At 39.5% G+C, this 27788-nt stretch overlaps 2 protein-coding genes and 1 long non-coding RNA gene across 4 annotated transcripts in view; all 3 read right to left on the bottom strand.

Moving 5' to 3' along the window:
- Window positions 1–6660, bottom strand: part of LOC127644931 (gastrula zinc finger protein XlCGF57.1-like) — a 111571-nt gene extending 104911 nt beyond the window's left edge. Inside the window, exons 1-3 of the mRNA XM_052128386.1 lie at window positions 6526–6660; window positions 5824–5937; window positions 5467–5644 (exon numbers count right to left, since the gene is read on the bottom strand). Of these exons, the coding sequence (XP_051984346.1) occupies window positions 5467–5563 (97 nt within the window). The 5' untranslated portion in view covers window positions 5564–5644; window positions 5824–5937; window positions 6526–6660. The remainder of the gene's footprint in view (window positions 1–5466; window positions 5645–5823; window positions 5938–6525) is intronic.
- A 3210-nt stretch (window positions 6661–9870) lies between these two features.
- Window positions 9871–14767, bottom strand: LOC127644935 (uncharacterized). 2 transcript variants are annotated; one of them, XR_007970748.1, is made up of 9 exons: window positions 14469–14767; window positions 14094–14173; window positions 13804–13966; window positions 13485–13644; window positions 13170–13273; window positions 12575–13046; window positions 12393–12497; window positions 10027–10126; window positions 9871–9952 (listed from the first exon to the last, which is right to left on the bottom strand). It is a non-coding gene; the product is annotated as an uncharacterized LOC127644935 (long non-coding RNA). The 2 variants fall into 2 exon arrangements; XR_007970749.1 differs by having other exon boundaries at window positions 14094–14145.
- A 4614-nt stretch (window positions 14768–19381) lies between these two features.
- Window positions 19382–24284, bottom strand: LOC127644918 (gastrula zinc finger protein XlCGF8.2DB-like). Its single transcript, XM_052128372.1, has 3 exons — window positions 24250–24284; window positions 23790–23966; window positions 19382–21350 (listed from the first exon to the last, which is right to left on the bottom strand). The coding sequence occupies exons 2-3, from the start codon at window positions 23884–23886 to the stop codon at window positions 20431–20433; spliced, it is 1017 nt and encodes a 338-aa protein (XP_051984332.1). The 5' UTR covers window positions 23887–23966; window positions 24250–24284; the 3' UTR covers window positions 19382–20430.
- Between the last annotated feature and the right edge of the window lie 3504 nt (window positions 24285–27788).

The following is a 27788-nucleotide window of genomic DNA, read 5'->3' as shown; positions in this document are numbered from 1 at the left end:
AGAATTATATACAGTTCGATGCCATGGTGTGTCAATGAACTTAGACTAAAGTCATTCATGTATTGCTTTAACTTAGGATCTTATACATCATTTTGACTATTTATGTCAAAAAATATAAATTATTTATATTCAATATTTTTTTACCTCACTTTACTCACTATAATATAACTCTTTTGTGATGACTTTATGTTAATGTACATGAAAATTCAAGAATCATGATAGATCTCAGGGCAATCCCACTGATCTGCTCTTCCCAATACATTTTCTTCAATGGTATTGGTCCACAATTTGAAACATGTAGCACTTGATGAATTAGTTGTTTGAAGCTGATTTGCAATAAGTTATGGGCTGTATCTGTTCTTTTGCATCACAGATGATTCAGGGAGGAGAGAGGATGTTGAGGATAGTACTAGAGTGGAAGATTTAGGAACTGTAGAAACAGGCCCAGCCAGAGCAAAACTCAAAGAATACCCTCTCACCAGCTTTGGACTACAGGGAAGTGGTTGCTAGTGTGAAAATAAAATTGTCTGGGCTAAGCCCCGGATGTCCTTCAATGCTGGAAACGCATCTGCATCTGATGATAAATTACAATTTAAAAGTGGATTGTTTTGTGCATATTTTTCCATCGCTAGCAGATGAGAGAGGTCTGACACAACAAAAATCCAGTTTAAGCCCTATAGTCTAATAGGGGCCCTGTGCCTATCTCTGGGTTCCTGGCTTAGAAAAAGATATGCACTAAACAGATTGTGTGTAGTATAGCTTAATTTTGCGCCGATGTTTTCAATTGTTTATGTTGCCCCCCCCCCAAACAAGCCAAATGCCCCCCAAACATGATATCCTGGTAACCCCTCTGATCAAAGGGACGATGGACGGGGCCATGCACCGTCAAATCTTAGGTGAGAACCTCCTTTCCTCAGCCAGGGCATTGAAAATGGGTCGTGGATGGGTATTCCAGCATGACAATGACCCAAAACACACAGCCAAGGCAACAAAGGAGTGGCTCAAGAAGAAGCACATTAAGGTCCTGGAGTGGAAAAGCCAGTCTCCAGACCTTAATCCCATAGAAAATCTGTGGAGGGAGCTGAAGGTTCGAGTTGCCAAATGTCAGCCTTGAAACCTTAATGACTTGAAGAAGATCTGCAAAGAGGAGTGGGACAAAATCCCTCCTGAGATGTGTGCAAACCTGGTGGCCAACTACAAGAAACGTCTGACCTCTGTGATTGCCAACAAGGGTTTTGCCACCAAGTACTAAGTCATGTTTTGCAGAGGGGTCGAATACTTATACATTTTAACATGCGTTTTTCTGGATTTTTTTTTTGTTATTCTGTCTCTCACTGTTCAAATTAACCTACCATAAAATTATAGACTGATAATTTGTTTGTCATTGGGCAAATGTACAATATCAGCAGGGGATCAAATACTTTTTTCCCTCACTGTATGATCATTTATATGCATGTGTTTCCACTTTTTCTGCCCCTTTATGTTTTTTATTTATGACATCCAAATAATGATAAAGATCTAGTTCACTGACTGAAGTAGAACAGACTAGTGAAGACTGAAGTGTTACAAAGCATTGACCCTAAAATTAAATTATCCCACTATGACCATTTAGGACAACGCTTTTAAAAAAAAATTAAATTTAAGATTACATGAAGTGCATTTGAATGGCTTTTCTCCAGTATGAACTCACATGTGCTTTCATGTTTGATGATGTAATAAAACTCTTTCCACAAAAAGAACACACATGAGTTCTCAGATGTACCTTTATATGTGATACCAGCAGATAATTCATGCCACACTGATCAGTTAAATGGCTTTAATCCAGAATGATTTTGCAGATGACGTTTGAGATTCCCTGCTTGTGTGAAACTCTTTCCACACTGAGAGCAGGCAAAAGGCTTCTTTCCAGTGTGAATTCTCATGTGACGCTGAATACTTTCTTGATGTGCAAAACTCTTCCAACATTGAGAGCATGTAAATGGTTTCTCTCCAGTGTGAATTCTCATGTGACGCTGAAGAGCTGCTTTATGTGCAAAACTCTTTCCACATTGGGAGCATGTAAAAGGCTTCTCTCCAGAGTGAAGTCGCAGGTGATTCCGAAGGCTTGATGTCACTGAGAAACTCTTTCCACAGTGAGAGCAAGTGAAAGGCTTTTCTCCAGTGTGAATTCTTAAGTGAGCTGAAAAGTTCCCTTTTTGTGTGAAATTCTTTCCACACTGAAGGCAGGTGAAAGGCTTTTCTCCAGTGTGAATTCTTAAGTGAGCTGTAAAGTTTCCATTTTGAGTGAAACTCTTTCCACAGTGAGAGCAGGTGAAAGATTTTTTGGCTCTTGTTACTGGGGTTCTTTTCTGTGAGAAATGATTTTCTGCCTTTGAGCAACTAATATCTTCTTCACCAGTCATATTATCACATGTATGATACTGATGTTTCTCCTCCACTTCATTCAGCTCTTGACTTTCTTCTTTCATTTGTATAAAGTCTAAAAATGAACAACGTAAATTGAGACAAACATAAAAAAGACATAAGGGTTGAACTCTTTTTAGAGTATCTACTTCATGCAATCTTTTATCAGCTGAAAGTTAATTCTCTCACGCAGATTTATTTGTTTGTTTAGCTGTAATTTCACAGATTCTGTTATTTTCTACAGCAGCCAGACCTAGTGAACTATTTGAAGCTTTGACACCTTTGGGCATTTTCAGACCTGTTGCATTTTCTTCTTGCAAAATTAAATGTAAACAAACTGTCTCAATGTTTGTGTGCTGTTCTGGAATTTAGCTCATCCATCAATATACCAGTTAAAATGAAATACTTGTAAAAAATTGTCAGAAGAACAAAAAAGTTTCAGTTTGTTATGCAAAAATACGTGGCATTGTACAGAATACATGTTCCAGTCAAAAGTAGCACTGCAAATAAACAAGAGTCACTCGGATGGACAGGAGTTGTAATTGTAGTTGTAATTTTTATCTCTCATTTGCTAAAAAGTGCCGGTCACAGAGCTCTTTCTCTCATACACACACACACACACACACACACAGCAAAAAGAGCCAAGCCACTTAACAATGGTTTTTATCAGTCAAGAAGTTGTAAACGCCGTCCAAGCAGTATCTGCTCAGTCACTATCCAAAAGAGGGAAGCGATCATACTAAAAGCACCTCAGGAATTATAAACTCCTATTTTAAACATGCAATTATATGTAGTCACCTAAAGTCTATATTCATGTTTTGATGATCTGTTATAGTGTCATGCTGACATGCTTGTGGTTTATATAGGGATAGTGTTTGGTTCATTGGTCAATTGGGTTGGATTACATTCTCACCACGTGAACTAGTGATGGGAAGATTGGATCATTTTACTGACTTGGATCTTTGAGTCTCGTTCAGCAAAATTAACAAATCTTTGTCACTTCACTCATTTGAGCAGAATTAAATTAAATAGCCAAATCCCCCCAACACGTCTACTAATGCAAACTTTGATTATAGTCCCAACAAGGAAAAAATTATAATGCAGCCGATGACAAATTAAGAGAAACAGTAAGATTATTTCACCTCTGGAATCTTCTTGTCTAAGTTGTTCGTTTTTTTGTCACGGGACAGCTGTATACGCTATGCATTGCTCACACAGGAAACAGAAATTCATGCCGTTTTAGAATTATTAGTTCACCTCTCGAGTCTTCAGAGGTGAACTAATAATTTCTGTTTCCTGTGTGAGCAATGCATAGCCTAACGGCTGTCACGTAACAAAAGAATGAATGACTCGGACCAAAAGAGGTGAAAGGTGAATGTGGCAGGGCGGAGGGCGGGGCCGGGTCGTGATCCTACACACCCGGTCCCTTATTAGGCTAATTATGCCTCCGTGAGGTTTAAAGGCTGACTGCAGAGGGCCGTGTGGGAGAGAGAGATCGTTAGCGGACATGACCGTCATGTATGTTTATGTTGTCTTCTTTTAAGTTTACTATTAAACTATTATTTATATTGAAAAGCCGGATCTCGCCTCCTTTCCATTGAATAGCGTTACAGTGAACTAATAATTTCTGTTTCCTGTACAGCACCTATTTGGTTTTCACATAACAAATGATCAGAGGTTGCGCAATGTGCATGCGCAGCCAACACAAAATGAACGAATCACTCTCTGAGACTACTCGTTCACATAAAACACATAAAACAGCATTTCTCAAACTGGGGTCCTTTTGAAATAGGGGGTCCGTTGAAAATTCCTGAATTGTGTACATTGTGTTGCAATATTCTAATGAAAAAGTAATAAAAAAGCAATAAACAAATTTCTCAATCTAAAGCTACTGACTAGTATAAAAATATGACATAACAGAAGTTTAGAAAAAAGTAGTTCATATGACTCTGCATTTTATTGTGCATTTGCATTTTATTCGAAGCCACTTAAAGATGTGTGATAGCTCTGTGAATTGCAAAAGGCTGTTTAATAAGTAAATATATAGAATGCATCTGAATGGTGCTGCTTTGTTGACAAACACACACACACAGACAAAGATCCCCCATTTAGCCTTAACAGACTGTAGGAGCAAGTGCTGTTAGGCCAGAACGGTACACGAGGCGGTGCAGCACCACGCCCGACCGGCTTTGTCTCCCCAGTGGCGATGTTTTACACACCGCACCAGGTACTCATTTTAGGCTGATTTGACCTAGGGGAGGCCCGGGACCGGTTCAGATAATCGTCACTGGTGTTGGCCATGAGCGGGAATCGAACACAGGTCGCCAGGTCCGTAGCGCAGCACACTAACCGCTACGCCACACACACACACACACACACACACACACACACACACACACACACACACACACACACACACACACACACACACACACACACACACACACACACACACACACACACACACACACACACACACACACACACACACACACACACACACACAACAAGAGTCAAGCCACTTAACAATGGTTTTATCAGTCAAAATGTAACAACCGCCATCCTAGCGGTGTCTGTTCTGTCACAATCCAAAAGAGGGAAGTGATTATACTAAAACGTCCTCCGGAATTATAAACAACTCTTATTTGAAACGAGCAACTACACCTAATGTAGTCGCAAAAGGCTATACACATGTATTGATTATTTGTTATAGTGACATGCATTACACATGTCTTCTCCAAAGATCCATCAGGTATATTTGTGGTTTATATAGGGATATTGTTTGGTTCATTGGTCTGTTGGTTTGGATTGCATTCTCACCACATGTGAACAGCTCCAGAATATGTTTGCAACCGGTCCGAGACCACCTCGTCTAGCTGGTCTCAGACTCATTGTTTTGGTGCAGTTTCAAGTGTGATTGCCGTGTTCATGTGCACATAAATGAACCGAACTAAAGCAGAAAACGCACCAGGTTCTGAAACAAATGCTCCAAACAAGCCAGCTGTAATAACGGCCTTAATGTCTCTCAACAGTCTTTATGAAGAATCAAGAATGAACACCAACCTCTTTGTTCTTCAGTATCTTCATGTTTCATTCTGCATGATTCTGTAATACTGATGTCTTCACTCTCCTCTTTAAACTCTTCTTTAACACACTGCATTTTTATAATAGTATGCCAGTAAAGTTCAGTTGGAGTTGTTCGCCTTTATATACCACCTTCTTTCTTCACTTGCTGGATGATCTGTCCCCAATAAAGTCAATTTAACAGACATCAAAAGCTGTTTCAAACAATCCTGCATCAAACAAACATTTCCATTCCCCAGAAAAGTTACTCACAATGTCTAGTGAAACAAAGATTAAACAATCCAAAAAAAGGTACTAGTACAAGTATTAACATATTTAAACTCAGCATGAACATACAAAAATACTTGCTTGTGCATCTTCTTCCATCTTCTTCTATCTCACATTTCTACACAACTCTGTGAAATACTCACTGGTTATCGCCCTCTGGAGGCAAGGCTGTGTTTTACATCTCTGAGGGAAAAAAACATTAAGAGGCTTGAGACAGTTACTCAAAGCTTTTCTACACAGGGCATTTTATCTTTAGAGAACAAATAAACATAATTCAGACACATGGATGATTACAGGCAGGTGCTTAGTATACAGTCAAATGTTTCAAATAACATACTGCCATAGATCACAAAAATCATTTTAAAATACACACAGCCACACATCTGCTGGTATAAACATCACTGGTAGACCCAACCAGTTTTGAGAGATAAGATTATGAGACATTGTACATTTGTCAAGGCTAACTGCTGAACAAAATGTTTGTTCCACTGAAAAACATGTTTTTTTTTCTCACTTGTTTCTCTTTCGTGGAAGAAACTATTCTGGTATTGTGTTGCCCACTATGTTAAACAAGGTCAACCCATGTAAGGGGAAGAAACTATTCTGCTAAATTATATTGGCTTATACTGCTTTACTGAATGATATTGTGGCAGTGCAGAAAATCTGTGCCACTATCAGTGGTTAATTTTTACTTTCACTTTCCATTGCTGTGAATGGGTGGAGTATACAATTAATGGTGGAGGGAAAAATGTATAAGGAAGTGTGACGCACCTGGAAGAGGGGGTCATTGGTTGGTTTGGATGCAAGGTTTGCCAGTAGAGAGAGGTTAGGTGTTTATGAAAAGACGGCAGCTTGTCAATCGGATGCTTCCTGTGTGTGATGTCTGGTGCAGCGTGAGGTTCGACTCAAGCATTGCACTTCCAGATCGACTGTTTTTCCTAGGAGAGCTGTCCTGAAGACAAATCAAGGCTGCTTATCCACATATCTTGATGTATGACGACGACCCTCTACACTCTCTTTAGCTGCCTTCATGACAGCAAATTGGTCAGTACCTCTACGCCACCATTACACTTGCACCCACTCACTTAACTTCCACTTTCGCACATTCCGTGGGCTTAGGGTATTGTCGTGTTCAATGTTTGATTTTGTTTCTCTTTTCCCTTTTTTTGTTGTTGTTTTGAGCAATTTATGAATGAAAGTGGACACAAATCTGCAAGCGTGGCTAAACGTGACATGCTTGGATTATAACCCAGTTCTTTTTACTATCGTTTTGGACATTATGGAATAAATTCCCCCTGTGAACTGAAATATTCTTAGACTATTATTGTGATTTATTATGTAACAGGTGGTTCTTTGGTTTTGCTATCCTGGGTTAATCAAATTTTTGACGGGAATAATCCTGTCTGGCGCCCGAAGAGCTCTTTAAAATAATTTATTTATGTTACAGAGTGGCGCCCGAACAGGGACCTGAATTTCAATTGAACATTTGATCTTGAAAGTTTTGAAAAATTCTTGTGACATGTTGAAAAAGTGAAGAAAAAAAATCTAAAACACTGTGATTGTAAACTTTTTTTGTTGTTGTACAAACTGTGTGTGAATACTACTTGAAATTATTAGAACTTTATTCTAATATTATTAGTAACCTACTTTGAATACTTATTGTTTTTTATTTAATTATTGGTTTTGAGCAAAAGTATGTATTGACCAGTTGTGAAAATTGTATTTTGTTATTTTGAGAAAAAAAAGTCATGTGGACCAATACTGACACTCACACGGTCATTTATCCATCTAATTCACTGCTATTTTACATTTGTCACATCCAACATACTTGCACTCAAACAAACACCAAAAACATGGCGTATACTACTCCAATATGGCCGCCTGTCCTGTGACCTCTGATGCCTCTGGCACCACCTCCTTCATGTGCTCCAGTCTTCTACAATACCCCCACTCCACTCAGCCCTGTTCATCCTGGTTCATCCTTATGTCCTCTCCTGCTCTGGCTGGCAGCCCTCCTGTGCAAACTTTCACCTGGGCACCACAAGTGGATAACATGCAACTTTGCACTTCATTTGAAGGTGAAACTCCTTCAGTGGCACAACATAACCTGCCCAGCATTTTACCAACTCCTGGAAGGGAAATGCAACAATTCACTAATCTGATTCAAGGGAATTGGGATACATTGTTTGACATAATGAAAAAACAAGGGAAAATGGTAAATGAACATACCCAGGAAGTGAAAGATACTAATTCTCACCACAAGAGCCAGATTGCTAAACTTGCTGCAAAAGTGGAGGATAACAAACGTCAAGTTTTCACCCTGTTTGCTACCACTAAGCAACAAGTGGAGTCTGAAGCAGATAAGCTGACTAAAGCAATGAAATTAATTATCACAGGGGAACTCCAAAAGGTGGAAACTACCTTGATGTCTGAAGTACGTTTCATGGTTGATCAGTTCCAGTCAGAGGTTCAACAGGATCTCAAAGCTGTTCAGCACGCATTCCGAAAAAGCCATGAGCAGATAACTTTAAATGTCCAACAATGTGTCAGCCAAATTAACAAATTTCTTACAGGTTTAAAAGAGTTGAAAAGTGAAGTGGAGAAAGGATTTCAAAGTATCCAGAAAGAAAGTTCAGATCAACAGAAGTTAAGTGTATTGGCATCACCAGTTCCCCGTACCATCATTACTAACCTCTGCCATCCGATTCTTATCCAGTGGTGACTCCAACAACTTCAACCCCTCTTTTAACATCTGTGGTTAAAAGTGACCATATTAAATTAACTTTCCCCACATTTGGGAGGCCTTCAGATGATTTTTACTTTTTTGGCTCTACATCCCCTGACAGATTCAGACATCCTGGCTACCTTCCGTACTGTCTTATACGGAACAGCATGTGACTTGTGGTCAGACGATCTGATATAACCACCTGGAATGAGTTTGAGGCTGCATTCTTATCCGCTTTCCTTTCTGAGGATTATGAGGACGAACTGGCTGAGCATGTCCATGTTAGAATTCAAAGGGACACAGAATCCATTAGAGACTTTGCATTTTCCTACAAAGCACTCTGTAAAAGATGGAAGGCAGATTTAACAGAAGGTGAGACTGTAAAAATGATACTCAAGAATATCAAAGACGCAAAGACCCTCTACAAACCGACCTGCTGAGAAAATCCCAGTTCAGTGCTGGAGATGTAGGGGACAGCATCCACCAGGCAAATGTCCACGCTATACCTCTCCACAGTCACCTCAGATGTCTGGTCCACAGTACTCCACCAGCGACAAGCATCCTTATCACCCCAAGTCAAGTGGTCAACCTTCCAACAACTCTGTTGCTACAAAAAGAATGTGTAAGTCACAATCAGCCACCAAGAAAACCTCCTCCTCTAATGAACATGTGGCAATACCTCAACAACTAATTGTCCCCATCCGTATTGATGCTTGGACGGGTAAGGCCATTGTGGACACTGGTGCAAGCTATACACTCATCCATGAGAATCTCGTGAGGCAGCTTACATCGCCAGACCAACTCCAACCATGGTTCCGTGGTCCTCTTTATCTGGCAAATGGAGAAGCAGAGGTCCCATTAGGATGGAGGGATACCACCATACATTTAAATGATCAATCCTTTACCTTACCTGCTGCTGTACTTTCCTCCCAAGCCTTACCCTATGCTGTAGTCTTGGGGTTGAACTTTATTTTTTTCAGTGGGCTGCAACTCAATGTAATTGATCAGAAATATTCTTTCAAGCTTGGCCCTACAACAGAATACCCATTTCAACCAGGAAATCCAAGTGTAAGTCCACAAACGGAAAGACAACAACTCAAGACAACCACACATAGCGTTTCTCTGTTAACTTCTGTTCCTCCTCCAGATCCTCTGCTGACCCTACACCAACATGACAGTTTAGATTAAAAGACATTCATCAGAAATGCTGTGGATGAAGCTCATTTACCTCCAGATGGGAAACCACAGTTGCTCCACATCCTGGAAAACAACTGTCGGGTGTGTACACTCCGCATGGGACGTACTGATGTTCTGCAACACCAAATTTATACAACCTGTCAGGTACCCCTCAAACAAAGACCATATCGCTTGTCCCCTACTAAATAACTTGCCATGGAAGAGCAACTTGATGAGATGTTGAGGCAGGAAATAATCGAACCCTCCCACTCTGGGCTTCACCGGTGGTCTTGGTACCTAAGAAAGACGGCAAATTTATATTCTGTGTGGATTACAGAAAGGTTAATTCTGTAACAGAAAGTGATGCCTACCCCTTTCCCAACATCACAGAAATCCTGGAATCACTCTCTGGGGCAGCCATCTTCTCTACCATTGATCTCAACAGTGGATATTGGCAGGTGACAATGGACCCTGAAAGCAAAGCCAAGACTGCCTTAATCACTCCTGCAGGTCTCTATCAATTTAATGTTATGCCGTTTGGGCTCAAAAACGCTCCTGCAACTTTTCAGAGGCTTATGGAGACAGTTCTGGGAGAACTAAGGAGAAAAATATGCCTTGTGTATATAGACGACATCATCGTTTATTCACCGTCAATAACCCAGCATTTCCAGAACCTCCAGACTGTCCTCCATAGATTAGAAACGGCTGGTCTGACCATTAATTTGAAGAAAAGCAAATTCTGTCTTCGAGAACTCACTTTCTTAGGACATGCTGTGAGCAGGGTTCCCACTCTAAACCAAATGTCAAATTCCCTGACTTTTCCCTGACTTTCACTGACTAAAAAGATGAATTTCCATGACCTATAATGAACGACCTATAAATAACGAACGATTCTACCATGGTAAATTAATGAAAGTAAGGGCTGCGCATGATCAATTTTAAAATTATGTGCTACTGCCACTAGGGGGCGAAATGCGACAATCGTATCCTAATGTCGTGTGCAGTGAAAAGGCTGCTTACTGTGACCGTTTTATAATTATTATTATTTTTTTAGCTTACCGTGTCCTAACCTGACGTGACAAAGCTACACGACGACAAAATCAATCATAAATCACAGCCAATCATAACCGTGCGTGGGCTCTGTTCACAGCACGAAAACCAAACGGAATTAAACAAAATTAAACCATTAAACATTATTCAAAATACATAATCAGTGACTGATACAAAATTTGTAATGAAATGCACTTGTTTGAGCTTAAAATGGTCTGAGCTTGAATATCATTTTGTGAGACTTTGATTGCCACTATGAGAACAACAATGGATAATTTACCTCAGATTTTGAAAAGAAATAAAAGGAAACAAGAACGTTCAAACTGAAATGCACAATGACAAGTATTTGTTGCTTAATGTCGTTGTTCCCTCTGTATGGGCTGAACTATCAGCTGCAAAATCCCAGAAATATAGAAACCATTTCAAAAATAGAATCTTTTGTCATGTCGCGGCAGGTTAGGACAAATGATTAACATGTAAAATGTATTTTATCGCGTGTTGTCACGTCGCATCTGTTTAGGACACGGTGCTAAATTCCCAAACAAAGCTGGGCTGGAAGCTAGATTGAATTGCCTAATTTAATTTCAAGGGCCTGTTGTATCATTAATACAACATTGATTAAAACATTAAATAACGATTCATTTACACAAATATATGAGTTTACATACATGGCTAAATACCGGTTGCATAGGCTAAGAATTTGTCAAGAGTTAACAGTAATTAGCTTGCAAACTAATTAGCAACATTTTCAATTTTGTCAGCGATCACTTATGCTGCCTAACCTAGGCTAAACATTACACTTACACAAAAATACACGTTACACAAAAATAATCTTTAATAATAACTAACAGTTAGCTAGCTAACATTATAGCTACATACCACTTTGTTCTGATGACTTGTATGACCAGTGGGACTCCATAAGCTTAAGGCACCACAAGATTTCAGCCTCCAGGGTCTTTGCTGGTGTTAAGCCGAGACGTGCTCCACTGTGTCTCACTCTGCCGTCACTGCTGGGGGTGGGAGCGGCTTCATTAGCTGATTGCGGTTCTCTTGGAGCTATATGGGGAGGCTGCAGTAGAGCAGTGATGGGCACTTGGGCCGAAGATGATGCTCCTGTCGGCTTCATACGAATAGCGTGCTTCTTGCTGTTTGCGTGGCTGCGAAGTGCACCCTCACCCATATTTGATAGCTCAATAGTAGTTTTACAAACTTTACATTTAGCTTTTCTGTCGTCTACTTTTAACACCCAGTCTTTAAATTGTTCATTTTGTAGCCAAATCTCTTGAAATTTACATTTTCCTGGCATGTTAGTGCCTTAGTCGAATGCAGTCACCCGTACCTGTTAACTAAGTGATTTCCAATTGAGCGGGAAGGGAATAAATATGGCGCTAAAAATAGCCTAAGCACAACAATACAGAAAGATGTGTGAAACAGCGCGATAAAAAAAAATCGGTATAGAAAAATTACATTTTGATAAATGGAATCTAAAATTTAAAGCAACAATGTAAATTCCCTGATATTCCATAACTTGGACAAAAAATATATAAAATTCCCTGACTTTCAATGTCTGGAATAGACCTTTTAAAATTCCATGACATTCCAGAAATTCCATGACCCGTGGGAACCCTGTGTGAGTGTTCAAGGCATTTCTGCAGACCCAAGTAAAACTCAAACCATTCATACCTACCCTGTACCTAGAAACTTGAAGGAAGTTCAGAGGTTCCTTGGATTGGCTGGGTGGTACCACCGGTTTGTCCCGAACTTTTCAAGGATAGCCGAACCCCTAAACTCGCTGAAAAAGAAGGGACTTCAGTTTCAAAGGACAACTCCATGTCAGCAAGCTTTTGACCAATTAAAGTCTTGCCTCACCTCACCACCCATTCTTGGCCATCCTGATCTTCAGCACCCATTCACTGTATTTACTGATGCCAGTGACACTGGTCTGGGTGCCATTTTGACACAACAGCGGAATGCTGGCAGAGAGGAGGTTATCGCCTATGCAAGCAGAACCTTAACTGGGGCCGAATTCAACTACACTGCAACAGAGAAAGAATGTCTTGCAGTTGTCTGGGCCCTGGAAAAGTGGCAACACTACTTGGAGCACAGGTTTTTTACAGTTGTCACCGACCATTCTGCGCTACAATGGGTCATGAGCTCCACTAAAACCACTAGCCGCCTCATCCGTTGGGTTGTGCGATTGCAGAAATTCGATTTTGTCATTGAGTACCGAAAAGGGAAGCTAAATATAGCTCCCGATGCTCTATCCAGGTCTTCCGTTACCTCCAGATGTAACCTGTACACCAGTGAAAAGGAACCAGAACTGCCTGTATCAGATGTTGCTCTGTGGGAAGAACAGCACAAAGACCCCAAAGTTTCAAAACTAATGCAAGCAGTTGCAGATAATTGTGCCAGTCTGATGGACCTGTATGAGATTGTTGAAGACAAACTTTATCAGAAGTCATACCTGGCAAATAACCAACAGCATTACCGAGTCTACATTCCCAGCAGTCTCAGATCCTCCCTTCTCCAGCACTATCATTCCACTCCCATGAGTGCACATGGAGGAATCTACAAAACATATAAACGGCTTCAGGAAGTAGCATTTTGGCCAGGCATGTGGTCTGATGTAATGAAAACCTATGTAAAATGTCAAACCTTAAAAAGTGATAATCAAAAACTGGCTGGAAAACTACAACAAATCACTACCACCCTCCCAAACCAAATGCTAGGAGTCGACATCATGGGCCCGTTACCAAGAAGTTCAAGCCGAAATGAGTACCTGCTTGTCTTTGTCGATTATTATTCCCGATGTGTTGAGTTCTTCCCCATTCGTAATGCCACTGCCCAGAATGTTGCCTCTGTCTTCCGAAAATAAATCCTGACAAGGTGGGGTGTGCCAGACTTCATCCTCTCAGATAGGGGTGTTCAGTTTGTCTCATCTGTATTCAGAGCATTATGTGAGAACTGGAGTATTACCCACAAATTAACTACAGCTTACCACCCACAAACCAACATGACTAAAAGAGTGAATCGAACTCTCGAGAACATGATGGCAGCCTATGTGGACGACAATCACCAGAGGTGGGACCAGTTCTTACCAGAATTCCGATTCGCCCCGAATTCAGCCGTTCAAGAGATCACTGGACTATCCCCAGCAGAGCTCCAGCTTGGCAGGAAATTCCAAAGTCCAATGGACAAAATACTTCATGGGCCTAATCTAAATCCAGATGCTGCCTCCTCCAGGATGAGACAACTGAGAAACTACAACAAAAATAGGAGAGACGTGACTTTCAAAAACAAGGAACGTGTTTGGTTACGTAACTTTCCCCAGTCTAGCGCACAGCATAAGTTTAGTGCAAAACTAGCACCAAAATGGAAAGGTCCTTACCGTATTCTCTAGCAGCTGGGTCCTTTGAACTATCAAATAGCCCTGGAAGACACTGGAAAAGATGTAGGTATGGCTCATGTCTGCAATTTGAAAATGTGTTATCCAACGGCTGCAGAGTTAGAATTACAGGAAAAGAAAAATCTCCTAGATATATTTCAAGAAGCCTCTGAGGATGAAGATTTTCAAGGATTTTAATATTTTTCTCTCTTCTAAACAAACATGGGTTGTTTTCTTCTAGAGGGGGAGAGTGTGGCAGTGCAGAAAATCTGTGCCACTATCAGCGGTTACGTTTTACTTTCACTTTCCATTGCTGTGAATGGGTGGAGTAATTCAATTAACGGCGGAGGGAAAAATGTATAAGGAAGTGTGACGCACCTGGAAGAGGGGGTCATCGGTTGGTTTGGATGCAAGGTTTGCCAGTAGAGAGAGGTTAGGTGTTTATGAAAAGACGGCAGCTTGTCAATCGGATGCTTCCTGTGTGTGATGTCTGGTGCAGCGCGAGGTTCGACTCAAGCATTGCACTTCCAGATCGACTGTTTTTCCTAGGAGAGCTGTCCTGAAGGCAAATCAAGGCTGCTTATCCACATATCTTGATGTCTGACGACGACCCTCTACACTCTCTTTAGCTGCCTTCATGACAGCAAATTGGTCAGTACCTCTACGCCGCCATTACACTCGCACCCACTCACTTAACTTGCACTTTCGCACATTCCGTGCGCTTAGGGTATTGTCGTGGTTATTGCTGCTCCTTAAGATTGTTGTTGGATGGTGTTTTTTCTATTACTATTTTTTTCCAAAGAAGTGTTTATCCAATGTTTGATTTTGTTTCTCTTTTCCCTTTTTTTGTTGTTGTTTTGAGCAATTTATGAATGAAAGTGGACACGAATCTGCAAGCATGGATTAACGTGACGTGCTTGGATTATAATCCAGTTCTTTTTACTATTGTTTTGGACATTATGGAATAAATTCCCCCTGTGAACTGAAATATTCTTAGACTATTATTGTGATTTATTGTGTAACAGGTGGTTCTTTGTTTTTTCTATCCTGGGTTAATAAATTTTTTTACAGGAATAATCCTGTCTGGCGCCCGAAGAGCTCTTTAAAATAATGTATTTATGTTAGGGTGGCCACCACCGTTACAATATATAAATTTGTGCTTGAACTGAATTGGCCATTTCTCTCCAACTCTTCTCTTTCTCCACCCAATTGTGGTACAGTTCAGAGGAAACATCAAATAGGTGCTGGTGCTCCTGCCAATATTCCACAAATTTTACCGCCATTTCAGACATTTAAGGGGGCGCAGGGGGGGTTGAGGCCAAGGTTGATGATTGCGCTGTCCTTTTCTGCATATCGCGGCAGCATTTAGTGGTCTGTTCATTTTAGCTTATCAATTTCGACTGTTTCGCGGTCAAACCACCGGTCTGCTCGGTTCTCCTGATGGCCAGTCTGGCCCCAAATTGTGTCAGCCCACCGGGAAAATGCTTGGTATGCCAGATTACCAGTCCAGCCCTGAACGGAAGGCAGTGTTGTTGTAGCAACATCGACCATTGTTCTTGTTAGCAGCAGAAACCTAGCCAATTTCAGATGTACCAATTTATAAACAACACATTACGTGTTAATTCACACATAACAGGATCATAGCAACATGCCTATAGGCTATGGTAATACAGTATTGTGTATACGACTTACTAAATTGGACACAAAAAGAAACCTTTAAACACACAGCATACTTACAGTCGATGCTCTTCGCAGCCATCTTGCTTTATGAACTCGGGGACCTCTGAGATCTTCAGAGTTTCTGAGTAGGAATTCCGACATCGGGGGTGTTCCATTTGTCAGTTCCGGTCTTGGCACTCGCAAAATAACTCTGAGCTCTGACTTCCGAGACAAATGGAACACTCGATATGACACATTCTCACTCATCTAAACAATAAAGCTAGGCTAAACCCAGGACCCGACATGAACTATATACAGAAGCCAGTCTAATAAGATTAAGTGACAGCACCATCTTATTGGGAAAAGGGAAAAAAGAACATATGAATATTGTTAATAAATAAATAAAAATTGTGCAACTAAACGGGAAAACCATTATTACGGTAATATTCCATATTACCATCCTCCATCACACATTAAACTGTATAGTGTAAGATAAAAGGTATTACATACGTAGCACATTTCTGTATCAGTTTAACTCTAAACTATGTAAACATCAAATAGAACTGAAATAAATGCACTCTGCCACCTCATTCCAGGAGGATGCCCCATATTATCATTTGGGATGGGCACGAGTACTCGGGTACTTACAGGTGAAACTTGAAAAATTAGAATATCGTGCAAAAGTTCATTAATTTCAGTAATGCAACTTAAAAGGTGAAACGAATATATTATATAGACTCATTACAAGCAAAGTAAGATATTTCAAGCCTTTACTTGATATAATTTTGATGATTATGGCTTACAGCTCATGAAAACCCCAAATTCAGAATCTCAGAAAATTAGAATATTGTGAAAAGGTTCAGTATTGTAGGCTCAAAGTGTCACACTCTAATCAGCTAAACACCTGCAAAGGGTTCCTGAGCCTTTAAATGGTCTCTCAGTCTGGTTCAGTTCAATTCACAATCATGGGGAAGACTGCTGACCTGACAGTTGTGCAGAAAACCATCATTGACACCCTCCACAAGGAGGGAAAGCCTCAAAAGGTAATTGCAAAAGAAGTTGGATGTTCTCAAAGTGCTGTATCAAAGCACATTAATATAAAGTTAAGTGGAAGGGAAAAGTGTGGAAGAAAAAGGTGCACAAGCAGCAGGGATGACCGTAGCCTGGAGAGGATTGTCAGGAAAAGGCCATTCAAATGTGTGAGGGAGCTTCACAAGGAGTGGACTGAGGCTGGAGTTACTGCATCAAGAGCCACCACACACAGACGGGTCCTGGACATGGGCTTCAAATGTCAAACGTCTTACCTGGGCTAAAGAAAAAAGAACTGGTCTGTTGCTCAGTGGTCCAAAGTCCTCTTTTCTGATGAGAGCAAATTTTGCATCTCATTTGGAAACCAAGGTCCCAGAGTCTGGAGGAAGAATGGAGAGGCACACAATCCAAGATGCTTGAAGTCCAGTGTGAAGTTTCCACAGGCTGTGTTGGTTTGGGGAGCCATGTCATCAGCTGGTGTTGGTCCACTGTGCTTTATTAAGTCCAGAGTCAACGCAGCCATCTACCGGGACATTTTAGAGCACTTCATGCTTCCTTCAGCAGACAAGCTTTATGGAGATGCTGACTTCATTTTCCAGCAGGACTTGGCACCTGCCCACACTGCCAAAAGTACCAAAACCTGGTTCAATGACCATGGTATTACTGTGCTTGATTGGCCAGGAAACTCGCCTGACCTGAACCCCATAGAGAATCTATGGGGCATTGCCAAGAGAAAGATGAGAGACATGAGACCAAACAATGCAGAAGAGCTGAAGGCCGCTATTGAAGCATCTTGGTCTTCCATAACACCTCAGCAGTGCCGCAGGCTGATAGCATCCAGCAGTAGTAATTAATGCAAAAGGGGCCCAAACCAAGTACTGAGTACACATGCATGATTATACTTTTCAGAGGGCCGACATTTCTGTCTGACATCCTTTTTTTTTTTTTATTGATTTCATGTAATATTCTAATTTTCTGAGATTCTGAATTTGGGGTTTTCATAAGCTGTAAGCCATAATCATCAAAATTATATCAAATAAAGGCTTGAAATATCTTACTTTGCTTGTAATGAGTCTATATAATATATTCGTTTCACCTTTTAAGTTGAATTACTGAAATTAATGAACTTTTGCACGATATTCTAATTTTTCGAGTTTCACCTGTAGACGTGGCAGCAACGATTGATCATGAAAACGATGATCGATGATCACACATGATGTGACTTTTGCTACCAAACTGATATACGATGCTGCAATGCTATTGTACAATAATCAAAAGAAAGTGTAATTAAGTGTTTTGAACACCCATCTCTGCAAATCATTTGCTAAACACGTTTTATTCTCATATAAATGTAAGAACTTTGACTCATTAATGGATAATATTCAATAAAAGTTCATGTTTGTTACTGACTGTAAACCTCCCTGCCCTATGTGATGTAACATACACCTCACCTCGATTAAATGCGAGCTGAAGATTTCCGCTCCTTTTTCCAAGTTAGAAGTCCGACATAAAGTGTCATTCCGTTGCTCTTTCCCCAGTTGAAAGGTGGAAATTCAGACTCTCCGAGTTGAATGGAATCCTTCATGAATTATCACAGCAACAAATATGGCTTAATATTGAGCAATACGTCTTTCTCACAGGAATGAACACTTTAGACACACACACACACTAGGTGCGTGTGACAGTGGACTCAACGCGACGAAGCAACACATATACAGGGAGAATTTCAAACAGCCAGATAGAGCACAGCTAAATGGAACAGAATGTAGCATCTTCAAAGCTGAAAACAATTTGAAAATAGATGGTTCAGACAGTCACTAAAAAAACTGGTGCACACTTAAGATTACTACAGTAACCTGAAGGAAGAACAGACAGACGTGCGTTGTGCCCTTTCTTTCATTGAGTTTGGTAGCAAATCTTCACACAATAATGAAATATATTTTGCTTATGTAAACTTTTGTACATTTTGTAATAGATTATTTTATAACAGCCTATAAAAATGAAAAGACAATACACTGGAACAACAAGACACAATGCAGCAGCCAAAGATGTTTGTCAGACATGTTATTATACAGTTATGTACATGTCATTGCCCCTCGAGTACTCAATTAGTCTGAGTACTCAAGTAGACAAAATTACCAAAATGCCCATCCCTAATTAGCATAGAATGGTTTGTGCTGAGAGACAGAAACGGAGATGTATTTTTGGTTTAGACCAATAAGAAATGGCAAACCTAACTAAGAAATAAGAATTTGTTTGGTTCAACAAGAACTGTGGGTAGATTCTGTTGTACAATTGTGTCCTGACTGCAAGTAAAATATCTGTGGGGTATTCCAGAAAGCTGAGTTTATCAACTCTAACATAAACCCTGAACTCAGAGTTGATTAACCACACATTGCTTACTTGTGGTTATTGGTACCAGAATGCAAGTTTGGGGATAGTTCACACAACCTTGAGTTTGAAAATGTATACACATTCACTGATGTTTACAACGACACTGAACAGTGGTTTATAGCAAGAAAGTGGCTTATTGCGGGAACGCTGCGTTCCTGTTTACATGCACTGTATAAGCAGCGTACACTTTACTCCTGTGTAAATTCGGCTCGTCAGTAAGGGGCTTTCTACACAACAACATAATTTTCCTGTGATGCTTGTGTAAATACTAACATGGTATCCAAGAAATACTTCACTATTTTATTCTCAGTTGCTTGGCTTTATTTACAGATATTCCAGAGTTATTGCTGTGTTTGTTTTCTTAACTCTCCATAGCGAAATGCAGCAGAAATGCACTGCAATAGTGCGGTTTCCCCCTTCCATAAAACTCTGGGATTCCCACAATGTACAAGTGCACTTGTGCGAATGTAAGGGACAGTCAATATTTTACATCATGTACATACATCGTTGTAGTTTATAGTCTTATGTGCTTTTCCCATTGTACTCCCAGAAATGTTTCATTGTTTCCGCTGTTGAATTGTTGGTGGACTCCATCCTGTGATGTTTGATATCTCGTATAGACATGCACACTCCTCAAAACCTGTAATAACACTATTAATCCGTTTACATGACCACATAAGCTGCTGTATTATCCAGGAGAAAACCAGGTATGTTAAACCGTTTCTATTAGTCACTGTGAACTCAAAGGTATTCTCAGCTGAGTGCCAATTCCACAAGTCAACATGAAGAAAAGTTGTTTTAAGTTTTAATGACTATGAACAAACATTACAAAGCAGTCTTCATCCGCAATAGCGAAGGGGGCTGCATCAGTTTAGTAATGAGTGTTCTTGACAAAAAGCATTCTTAAATCAATGTTACTTAAGTTCATAAAACTATTAAGTCTTACAGTACTAGTAGAAGCCTAATTCAACATTTATAGTAGACCTGACGCCCACACTAGTTGTAAAATGAGATCAAATTAAATTTATTGATTTCTATCAACTTGTAGCAAAGAAATAATAAAGTGAATCCCAATTTAATATTGTCATTTAAATATTTACAACATAAAATCTAGTAGATACCAGTTATAAAAAAATTGATAATTTATATTAATAAATATGCGTTTCTACATTTTTCTGTCCCTAACCTTTCTGGGGGGTTTTTATGACTTACAAATAACAGCCACCAGATCTAGTTCACTGTCTGAAGTGTTATCTCACTATGACAGTTTTGGACAACACTTTTTAAAATGAATCTTCAGACTACGTGATTGGCTGAAACTCCTCCCACATGAAGTGCATTTGAATGGCTTCTCTCCAGTATGAACTCTCACATGTGCTTTCATGTTTGATGAAGTAATAAAACTTTTTCCACAAAAAGAGCACACGTGAGGCTTCTCATTTGTATGAGTTCTCAGATGTACCTTTAAATGTGATACCAGCATAAATTTCATGCCACACTGATCACAGTTAAATGGCTTTAATCCAGAATGATTTTGCAGATGACGTTTGAGATTCCCTGCTTGTGTGAAACTCTTTCCACACTGAGAGCAGGCGAAAGGCTTCTTTCCAGTGTGAATTCTCATGTGACGCTGAAGATCTGCTTTTTGTACAAAACTCTTTCCACACTGAAGACACGTAAAAGGCTTCTCTCCAGTGTGGATTTTCATGTGACGCTGAAGATCTGCTTTTTGTACAAAACTCTTTCCACATTGAGAGCATGCAAAAGGTTTCTCTCCAGTGTGGATTTTCATGTGAATATAATGCTGTCTTTTATGTATGAAACTCTTTCCACATTGAAGGCATGTGAAAGGCTTCTCTCCAGAGTGAATGCGCAGGTGACTCTGAAGGCTTGATGTCGATGAGAAACTCTTTCCACAGTGAGAGCAGGTGAAAGGCTTTTCTCCAGTGTGAATTCTTACGTGAGTTTTAAAGTTTCCTTTTTGAGTGAAACTCTTTCCACAGTGAGAGCAGGTGAAAGATTTTTTGGCTCTTGTTACTGGGGTTCTTTTCTGTGAGAAATTATTTTCAGTCTTTGAGCCACTAACATCTTCACCAGTCATTTTATCACATGTATGATACTGATATTTCTCCTCCACATCATTCTGTTCTTGACTTTCTTCTTTCACTTGTGTCAAGTCTAAAATGAACATAATAAATTGAGACAAATGTGAAAAAGACATACAGTTGAACCCTTTTTAGAGTATCTATAGTGCATCTGGAAAGTATTCACAGCGCTTCACTTTTTCCACATTTTGTTATGTTACTGCCTTATTCCAAAAATAATTAAATTCATTATTTTCCTCAAAATTCTACAAACAATACCCAATAATGACAACTGAAAGAAGTTTGTTTGAAATCTTTCAAATGTATTAAAAAAAAAAAACCACATGGACATAAGTATTCACAGCCTTTGCTCAATACTTTGTTAACGCGTCTTTGGCACCAATTACAGCCTCATGTCTTTTGTGTATGATGCTACAAGCTTGGCACACCTATTTTTGGGCAGTTTCTCCCATTCTTCTTTGCAGGACCTCTCAAGCTCCATTAGGTTGGATGGGGAGCATCAGTGCACAGCCATTTTCAGATCTCTCCAGAGATGTTCAATCGGGTTCAATTCTGGGCTCTGGCTGGGCCACTCAAGGACATTCACAGAGTTGTCTTGTAGCCACTCCTTTGTTATCTTGGCTGTGTGCTTAGGGTCGTTGTCTTGTTGGAAGATGAACCTTCAGCCCAGTCTGAGGTCCAGAGTGCTCTGGAGCAGGTTTTCATCAAGGATGTCTCTGTACATTGCTGCATTCATCTTTCCCTCAATCCTGACTAGTCTCCCAGTTACTGCCGCTGAAAAATTTCCCCACAGCATGATGCTGCCACCACCATGCTTCACTGTAGGGATGGTATTGGCCAGGTGATGAGCGGTGCCTGGTTTCCTCCAGACATGATGCTTGCCATTCAGGCCAAAGAGTTCAATCTTGGTTTTGTTTCTCATGGGTTGAGAGTCCTTCAGGTGCCTTTTGGCAAACTCCAGGTGGGCTGTCATGTGCCTTTTACTGAGGTGTGGCTTCCGTCTGGCCACTCTACCATACAGGCCTGATTGGTGGAGTGCTGCAGGGATGGTTGTTCTTCTGGAGTGTCCTGGTGGTTCCAAACGTCTTCCGTTTATGGATGATGGAGGCCACTGTGCTCATTGGGACCTTCAATGCTGCAGAAATGTTTCTGTACCCTTCCCCAGATCTGTGCCTCGATACAATCCTGTCTCAGAGGTCTACAGACAATTCCTTGGACTTCATGGCTTGGTTTGTGCTCTGACATGCACTGTTAACTGGTGAACGTTATATAGACAGGTGTGTGCCTTTCCAAATCATGTCCAATCAACTGAAATTACCACAGGTGAACTCCAATCAAGTTGTAGAAACATCTCAAGGATGATCAGTGGGAACAGGATGCACCTGAGCTCAATTTTGAGTGTCATGGCAAAGGCTGTGGATACTTATGTACATGTGAATTTTTGTTTTTTTTTATATTTTAATAAATTTGCAAAGATTTCAAACAAACTTCTTTCACGTTGTCATTATGGGGTATTGTTTATATAATTTTAAGGAAAAAAATGAATTTTGGAATAAGGCTGTAACAACAAAATGTGGAAAAAGTGAAGCGCTGTGAATACTTTCCAGATGCGCTGTACTTTATGCAATCTTTTATCAATCTGTTAATTCTCCCATGCAGATATATTTGTTTGTTTACACAATGTCACAATGTTTGTGCGTTGTTCTGGAATTTAGCTCATCCATCAATATACCAGTTAAAATGAATTACCTGTGATAAAGTCTAACTATACAAAATTTAGATTACAGTTTATGCGTTTCAGTTTATGTTATGCAAAAATAAGTGGCATTGTACAGAATGCATGTTCCAGTCAAAAGTAGCACTGAAAATAATCATTATCAGTCACTCGTATAGTAAAATTTCCATAACTGTTGTTTTTATCTGTCATTAGTGAAAAAGTGCCAGTCACAGAACGCTCGCTCGCGCTCTCTCTCTCTCTCACAAACACACAGCAAAATGAGTCAAGCCACTTAATATTTTTTTTATCATTCATAAGTTTGCAAACGCCATCCTAGTGTCTGTTCTGTCACTATCCAAAAGAGGGAAGCGATCATACTAAAATTACCTCAGGAATTATAACAAACTCTTATTTTAAACCTGAAATGATATCTAATGTCAGCGCCAAAAGGCTATACACATGTTTTGATTATCGTTATAGTGACATGCTGACTTACAGATGTCTTCTCCAAAGAACCATCAGGTATGTTTGTGTTTATTTATATATTTTGTTTGGTTCATTGGTCTGTTGGTTCGGATTGCATTCTCACCACATGTGAACCGCTCCAGAATTTGCTTTGATTTCATTGTTTTTGTGCAGTTTCAACTGATTGCCATGTTCATATATCCATAAATGAATGGAACTAAAGGAGAAAATGCACCAGATTCTGAAACAAATGCTCCAAACAAGCCAGCTGTGAAAACGGCCTTAATGTCTCTCAACAGTCTTTATGAAGAATCAAGAATGAACACCAACCTCTTTGTTCTTCAGTATCTTCATGTTTAATTCTGCATGATTCTGTAATACTGATGTCTTCACACTCCTCTTTAAACTCTTCTTTAACACACTGCATTTTTATAATAGTATGCCAGTAAACTTCAGTTGTTCCTCTTTATATACCAACTTATTTTCTTTCTTCGATTGTAGGATGATCTGTCAAAAAAAATTATATATATAAAACATACAAGCCAATTTAACAGACATCAAAAGCTGTTTCAAACAATCCTGTATCAAACAAACATTTCCATCAATACAGCACACAATGTCTTTACAATGTTACTCACAAGGTCTAGTGAAACAAAGATTAAACAATCAAATAAAAAGGTACTAGTACAAGTATTAACATATTTAAACCATTACATAACATAGATAATGAACAAAAGAACTTTCCTAAATCAGGACTTTAGATGATCTGACAAAATCAGCATGAACATACAACAATACTTGCTTGTGCTTCTGCTTCCATCTTCTTCTATCTCACATTTCTGCACAACTCTGTGAAATAAAACTGGTTATCGCCCTCTGGAGGCAAGGCTGAGTTTTACATCTCTGAGGGAAAAAACATTAAGAGGCTTGAGACAGTTACTCACAACTTTTCTACACAGGGCATTTTATCTTTAGAGAACAAATAAACATGATTCAGACACATGGATGATTACAGGCAGGTGCTTAGTATACAGTCAAATGTTTCGAAATAACATACAAAAATAATTTTAAAATACACACAGCCACACATCTGCTGGTATAAATATCACTGGTAGACCTAACCAGTATTCTCTCTTCATACCTTAGAGACTCACAATAATGCTAAAATCCTCTTTGAAACAACAATAGTAAAGGTTTAAAGTTATATTACTTAATTTTATGAACGTTAAACTTTCCCCAAGAAAACCTACTCAATAAAAACTGAATAGAAGTAATTCCATATCTCTGACTAAAACTGAATAAGCAAAGTTTTGAACCAGACTTAAATGTGATAATATACACACAGTGTTGGGGAGAAACAGAATACATGTAACAGGATTACATATTTAAAATACAAAATACAAGTAACTGTATACAGTTACAATTTAAATCATTGGTAATTAGAACAAAGTTACATCCAAGAAGTATTTTGATTACTGAAAAGATTACTTTGCATTTTATTGTAATTTGTTTCATTTAATATTTCGTCCTTTCAGATGGAAAACATTTATTCATAGAAATGATGCAATCCAAAGTGCATTTGAACAGCGGTGAAACACTTTCTTATGATGTGTAACATTCATATGAGCAGAGAAAGAAGTATGTTTAAAGTAGGTTTGGAGCAGAAGAAATAGAAATAAACCTTGTGTAAATTGTCAGCTTTATGCTAAGCTAATATGCTATTTCTAGCCATTTAACATTCAGTTGTTACCAGGCACGATCTTTTTATTTTAATCAAGAAAATTCACGTTGGATCATAATTTCTTTTTTTCTAGTAAGACCCTTCTAGTTTGATATTAGGGCAAAAATCACATTCTTGATAAAACATTTTGTATTGTTTCCCAGTAAAATATCTACAAATCTTTAAAACAATTAGATTTATCTTGTTTTATAAACAACACTGCATAAGATATTTAGTTTTTTCAGAGAATGTATTTTTAACATGTGTATTTTGTCTTACTGTAGGCCTACTGAGTTTTTATAGTCAAAACAAGTGTAAAAAATCTACCAGTGTTAAAGAAGTAATCCAAAGTATTTAGTATACATTACTGACCTTGTGAAATCTAACGGAATGTAACAAATGACATTTTACAGCATGTATTCTGTAATATGTAGTAGAATTCATAGTATACAAGTAACCCTCCCAACCCTGTATATACACAAGAAAAGCAAGTGATTTGCTATTGACTATCAGGAAAAAACAAAAAGATTATTAAAACTAATATAATTTACTGTCTCATCCACCATTTCTTCAGTTTGGAAACTCCAGTCTGAATTCTACTTGAGAATTTACTATTTTAAAGTGCTGTGGATCAATTAAAGCATTTAAAACATTTCACCCTACACTTCCTGTAGCACTTGCCATAGATGTGTCTTGTCGGGCACTTCTCACGCACCTTACAGTCTAGCTCAGGTGTACTCAATTAAAGTTCCAAGAGGTCTGTCTCTACATTTACTTCGCATCAAAGGTCCGGATAGTATGTAGCTTACATGGCGTCAGTAGTTATATGGCTAGGAAATTATGTATCTTTTTTATTAGTTTTTATAAATTGCCATGTTGACAGGAATAGTGCTTTGTAAAAAAAAAATTTAAAAAACCTGATGAGGACATTGGGTGCCCAGAGACAGCTAGTGGGGTCTGAGAGATCTTTTCTACCAAAGGATTCAAATATTTCATCAAGACGTCATCAGTTGAGGGCACTTGGATGTGTTTTGTTGAAATATTCAGAATCTGTACCTCTGTATGGGACACAGGACGCCTTTTGACAAAATACTGTGGGTTCAGGGGTGTCCCCTGAGAGAAAATGTATAAAAATATAAAAGCCTGAATGGACCATTTTTATATTTTCCTTAAAGTGAGAATCTACTAACAACAAGGGGGAGGGGAGAGAGAGAGAGAGAGTGGGAGTGCTCTTCTGCCCTCTGATCTGCCGACATATGGTACTCCGCCAGTTGGAAAGCCTCCTCCAGCGATTCCGGGTGGTGGCACTGGACCCACTCCGCCGTTACTTTTGGTTGACAACGGATAAACTGCTCAGTCTCCCAGTTCCTGCCGCTGAAAAACATCCCCACAGAATGATGCTGCCACCACCATGCTTTACTGTATGGATGGTATTGACCAGGTGATGAGCGGTGCCTGGGTTCCTCCAGACATGACGCTTACCATTTAGGCCAAAGAGTTTCATTAGACCAGAGAATTTTGTTTCTCATGGTCTGAGAGTCCAGGTGCGGTTTGGCAAACTCCTGGTGGGTTGTCATGTGGCTTTTACTGAGGAGTGGCTTCTATCTGGCCACTCTACCATACAGGTCTGATTGGAGGAGCGTTGCAGAGATGGTTGTTCTTCTGGAAGGTTCTCCTCTCTCCACAGAGAAATGCTGGAGCTCTGTCAGAGTGACCATCGGGTTCTTGGTCACCTCCCTGACTAAGGCCCTTCTCCCCCGATTGCTCAGATTGGCCGGGCAGCCAGCTCTAGAAAGAGGCCTGGTGGTTCCAAACTTCCATTTACAGATGATAGAGGCCACTGTGCTCATTGGGACCTTCAATGCTGCAGACATTTTTCTGTACCCTTCCCCAGATCTGTGCCTCAATACAATCCTGTCTCGGAGGTCCATAGACAATTCCTTGGACTTCATGGCTTGGTTTGTGCTCTGACATGCACTTCTTCTTCTTCTTCTTCTTTCGGAGTTTTATGGCGGTTGGCAAACCAGCTAAAAGGTGTATTTACCGCCACCAACTGGACAGGAGTGTGAAGCATTAACAGAGTGAAGCAAATGATCAAAAAAACAAAAAAACAATTATATTAACCTATATTCTGTTAACCAATCCTGTTTCCTTTAGATACCTCATTAAAGCACTATAGACCCTTTCTCTTTCTGTGCGTTTTGAAATATGCTATTGACTGACAATGTATCAATACCTATGTAGCTTAATGTTTCAGCAAAATTGATTCTTTCTCTGTCGTATTCTGTGCAATGAATCAACACATGTTCAACTGTTTCTGACAAGCCACATTTATCACAATTTGCAGATTCTCTTTTCCCTATGATGAACATTGAGTAATTAAGGTATGTATGCCCTATTCGAAGCCTAGATATTATGGAATCTTCCTTTCTGCTCCCGTATTTATTTCTCTCACCCCCAACTTTATTTTGAATTTTATACAGATGTCTTCCTTTTGTCTCCTTGTCCCATTTCTGTTGCCACATCTTATTTAGGGCAGATTTTATTATTGCTTTGACTTCAGTTTTACTCAGTGATACATTAATGTCTATTACATTTTGCTTCAAAGA

This window comes from Xyrauchen texanus, chromosome 6 (assembly GCF_025860055.1).
Source record: "Xyrauchen texanus isolate HMW12.3.18 chromosome 6, RBS_HiC_50CHRs, whole genome shotgun sequence".
In the NCBI taxonomy this organism is placed as follows: Eukaryota; Metazoa; Chordata; class Actinopteri; order Cypriniformes; family Catostomidae; genus Xyrauchen; species Xyrauchen texanus.
Note: the sequence above shows the minus strand (reverse complement) of the source record. Positions and strands in the feature narration are given on the sequence as shown.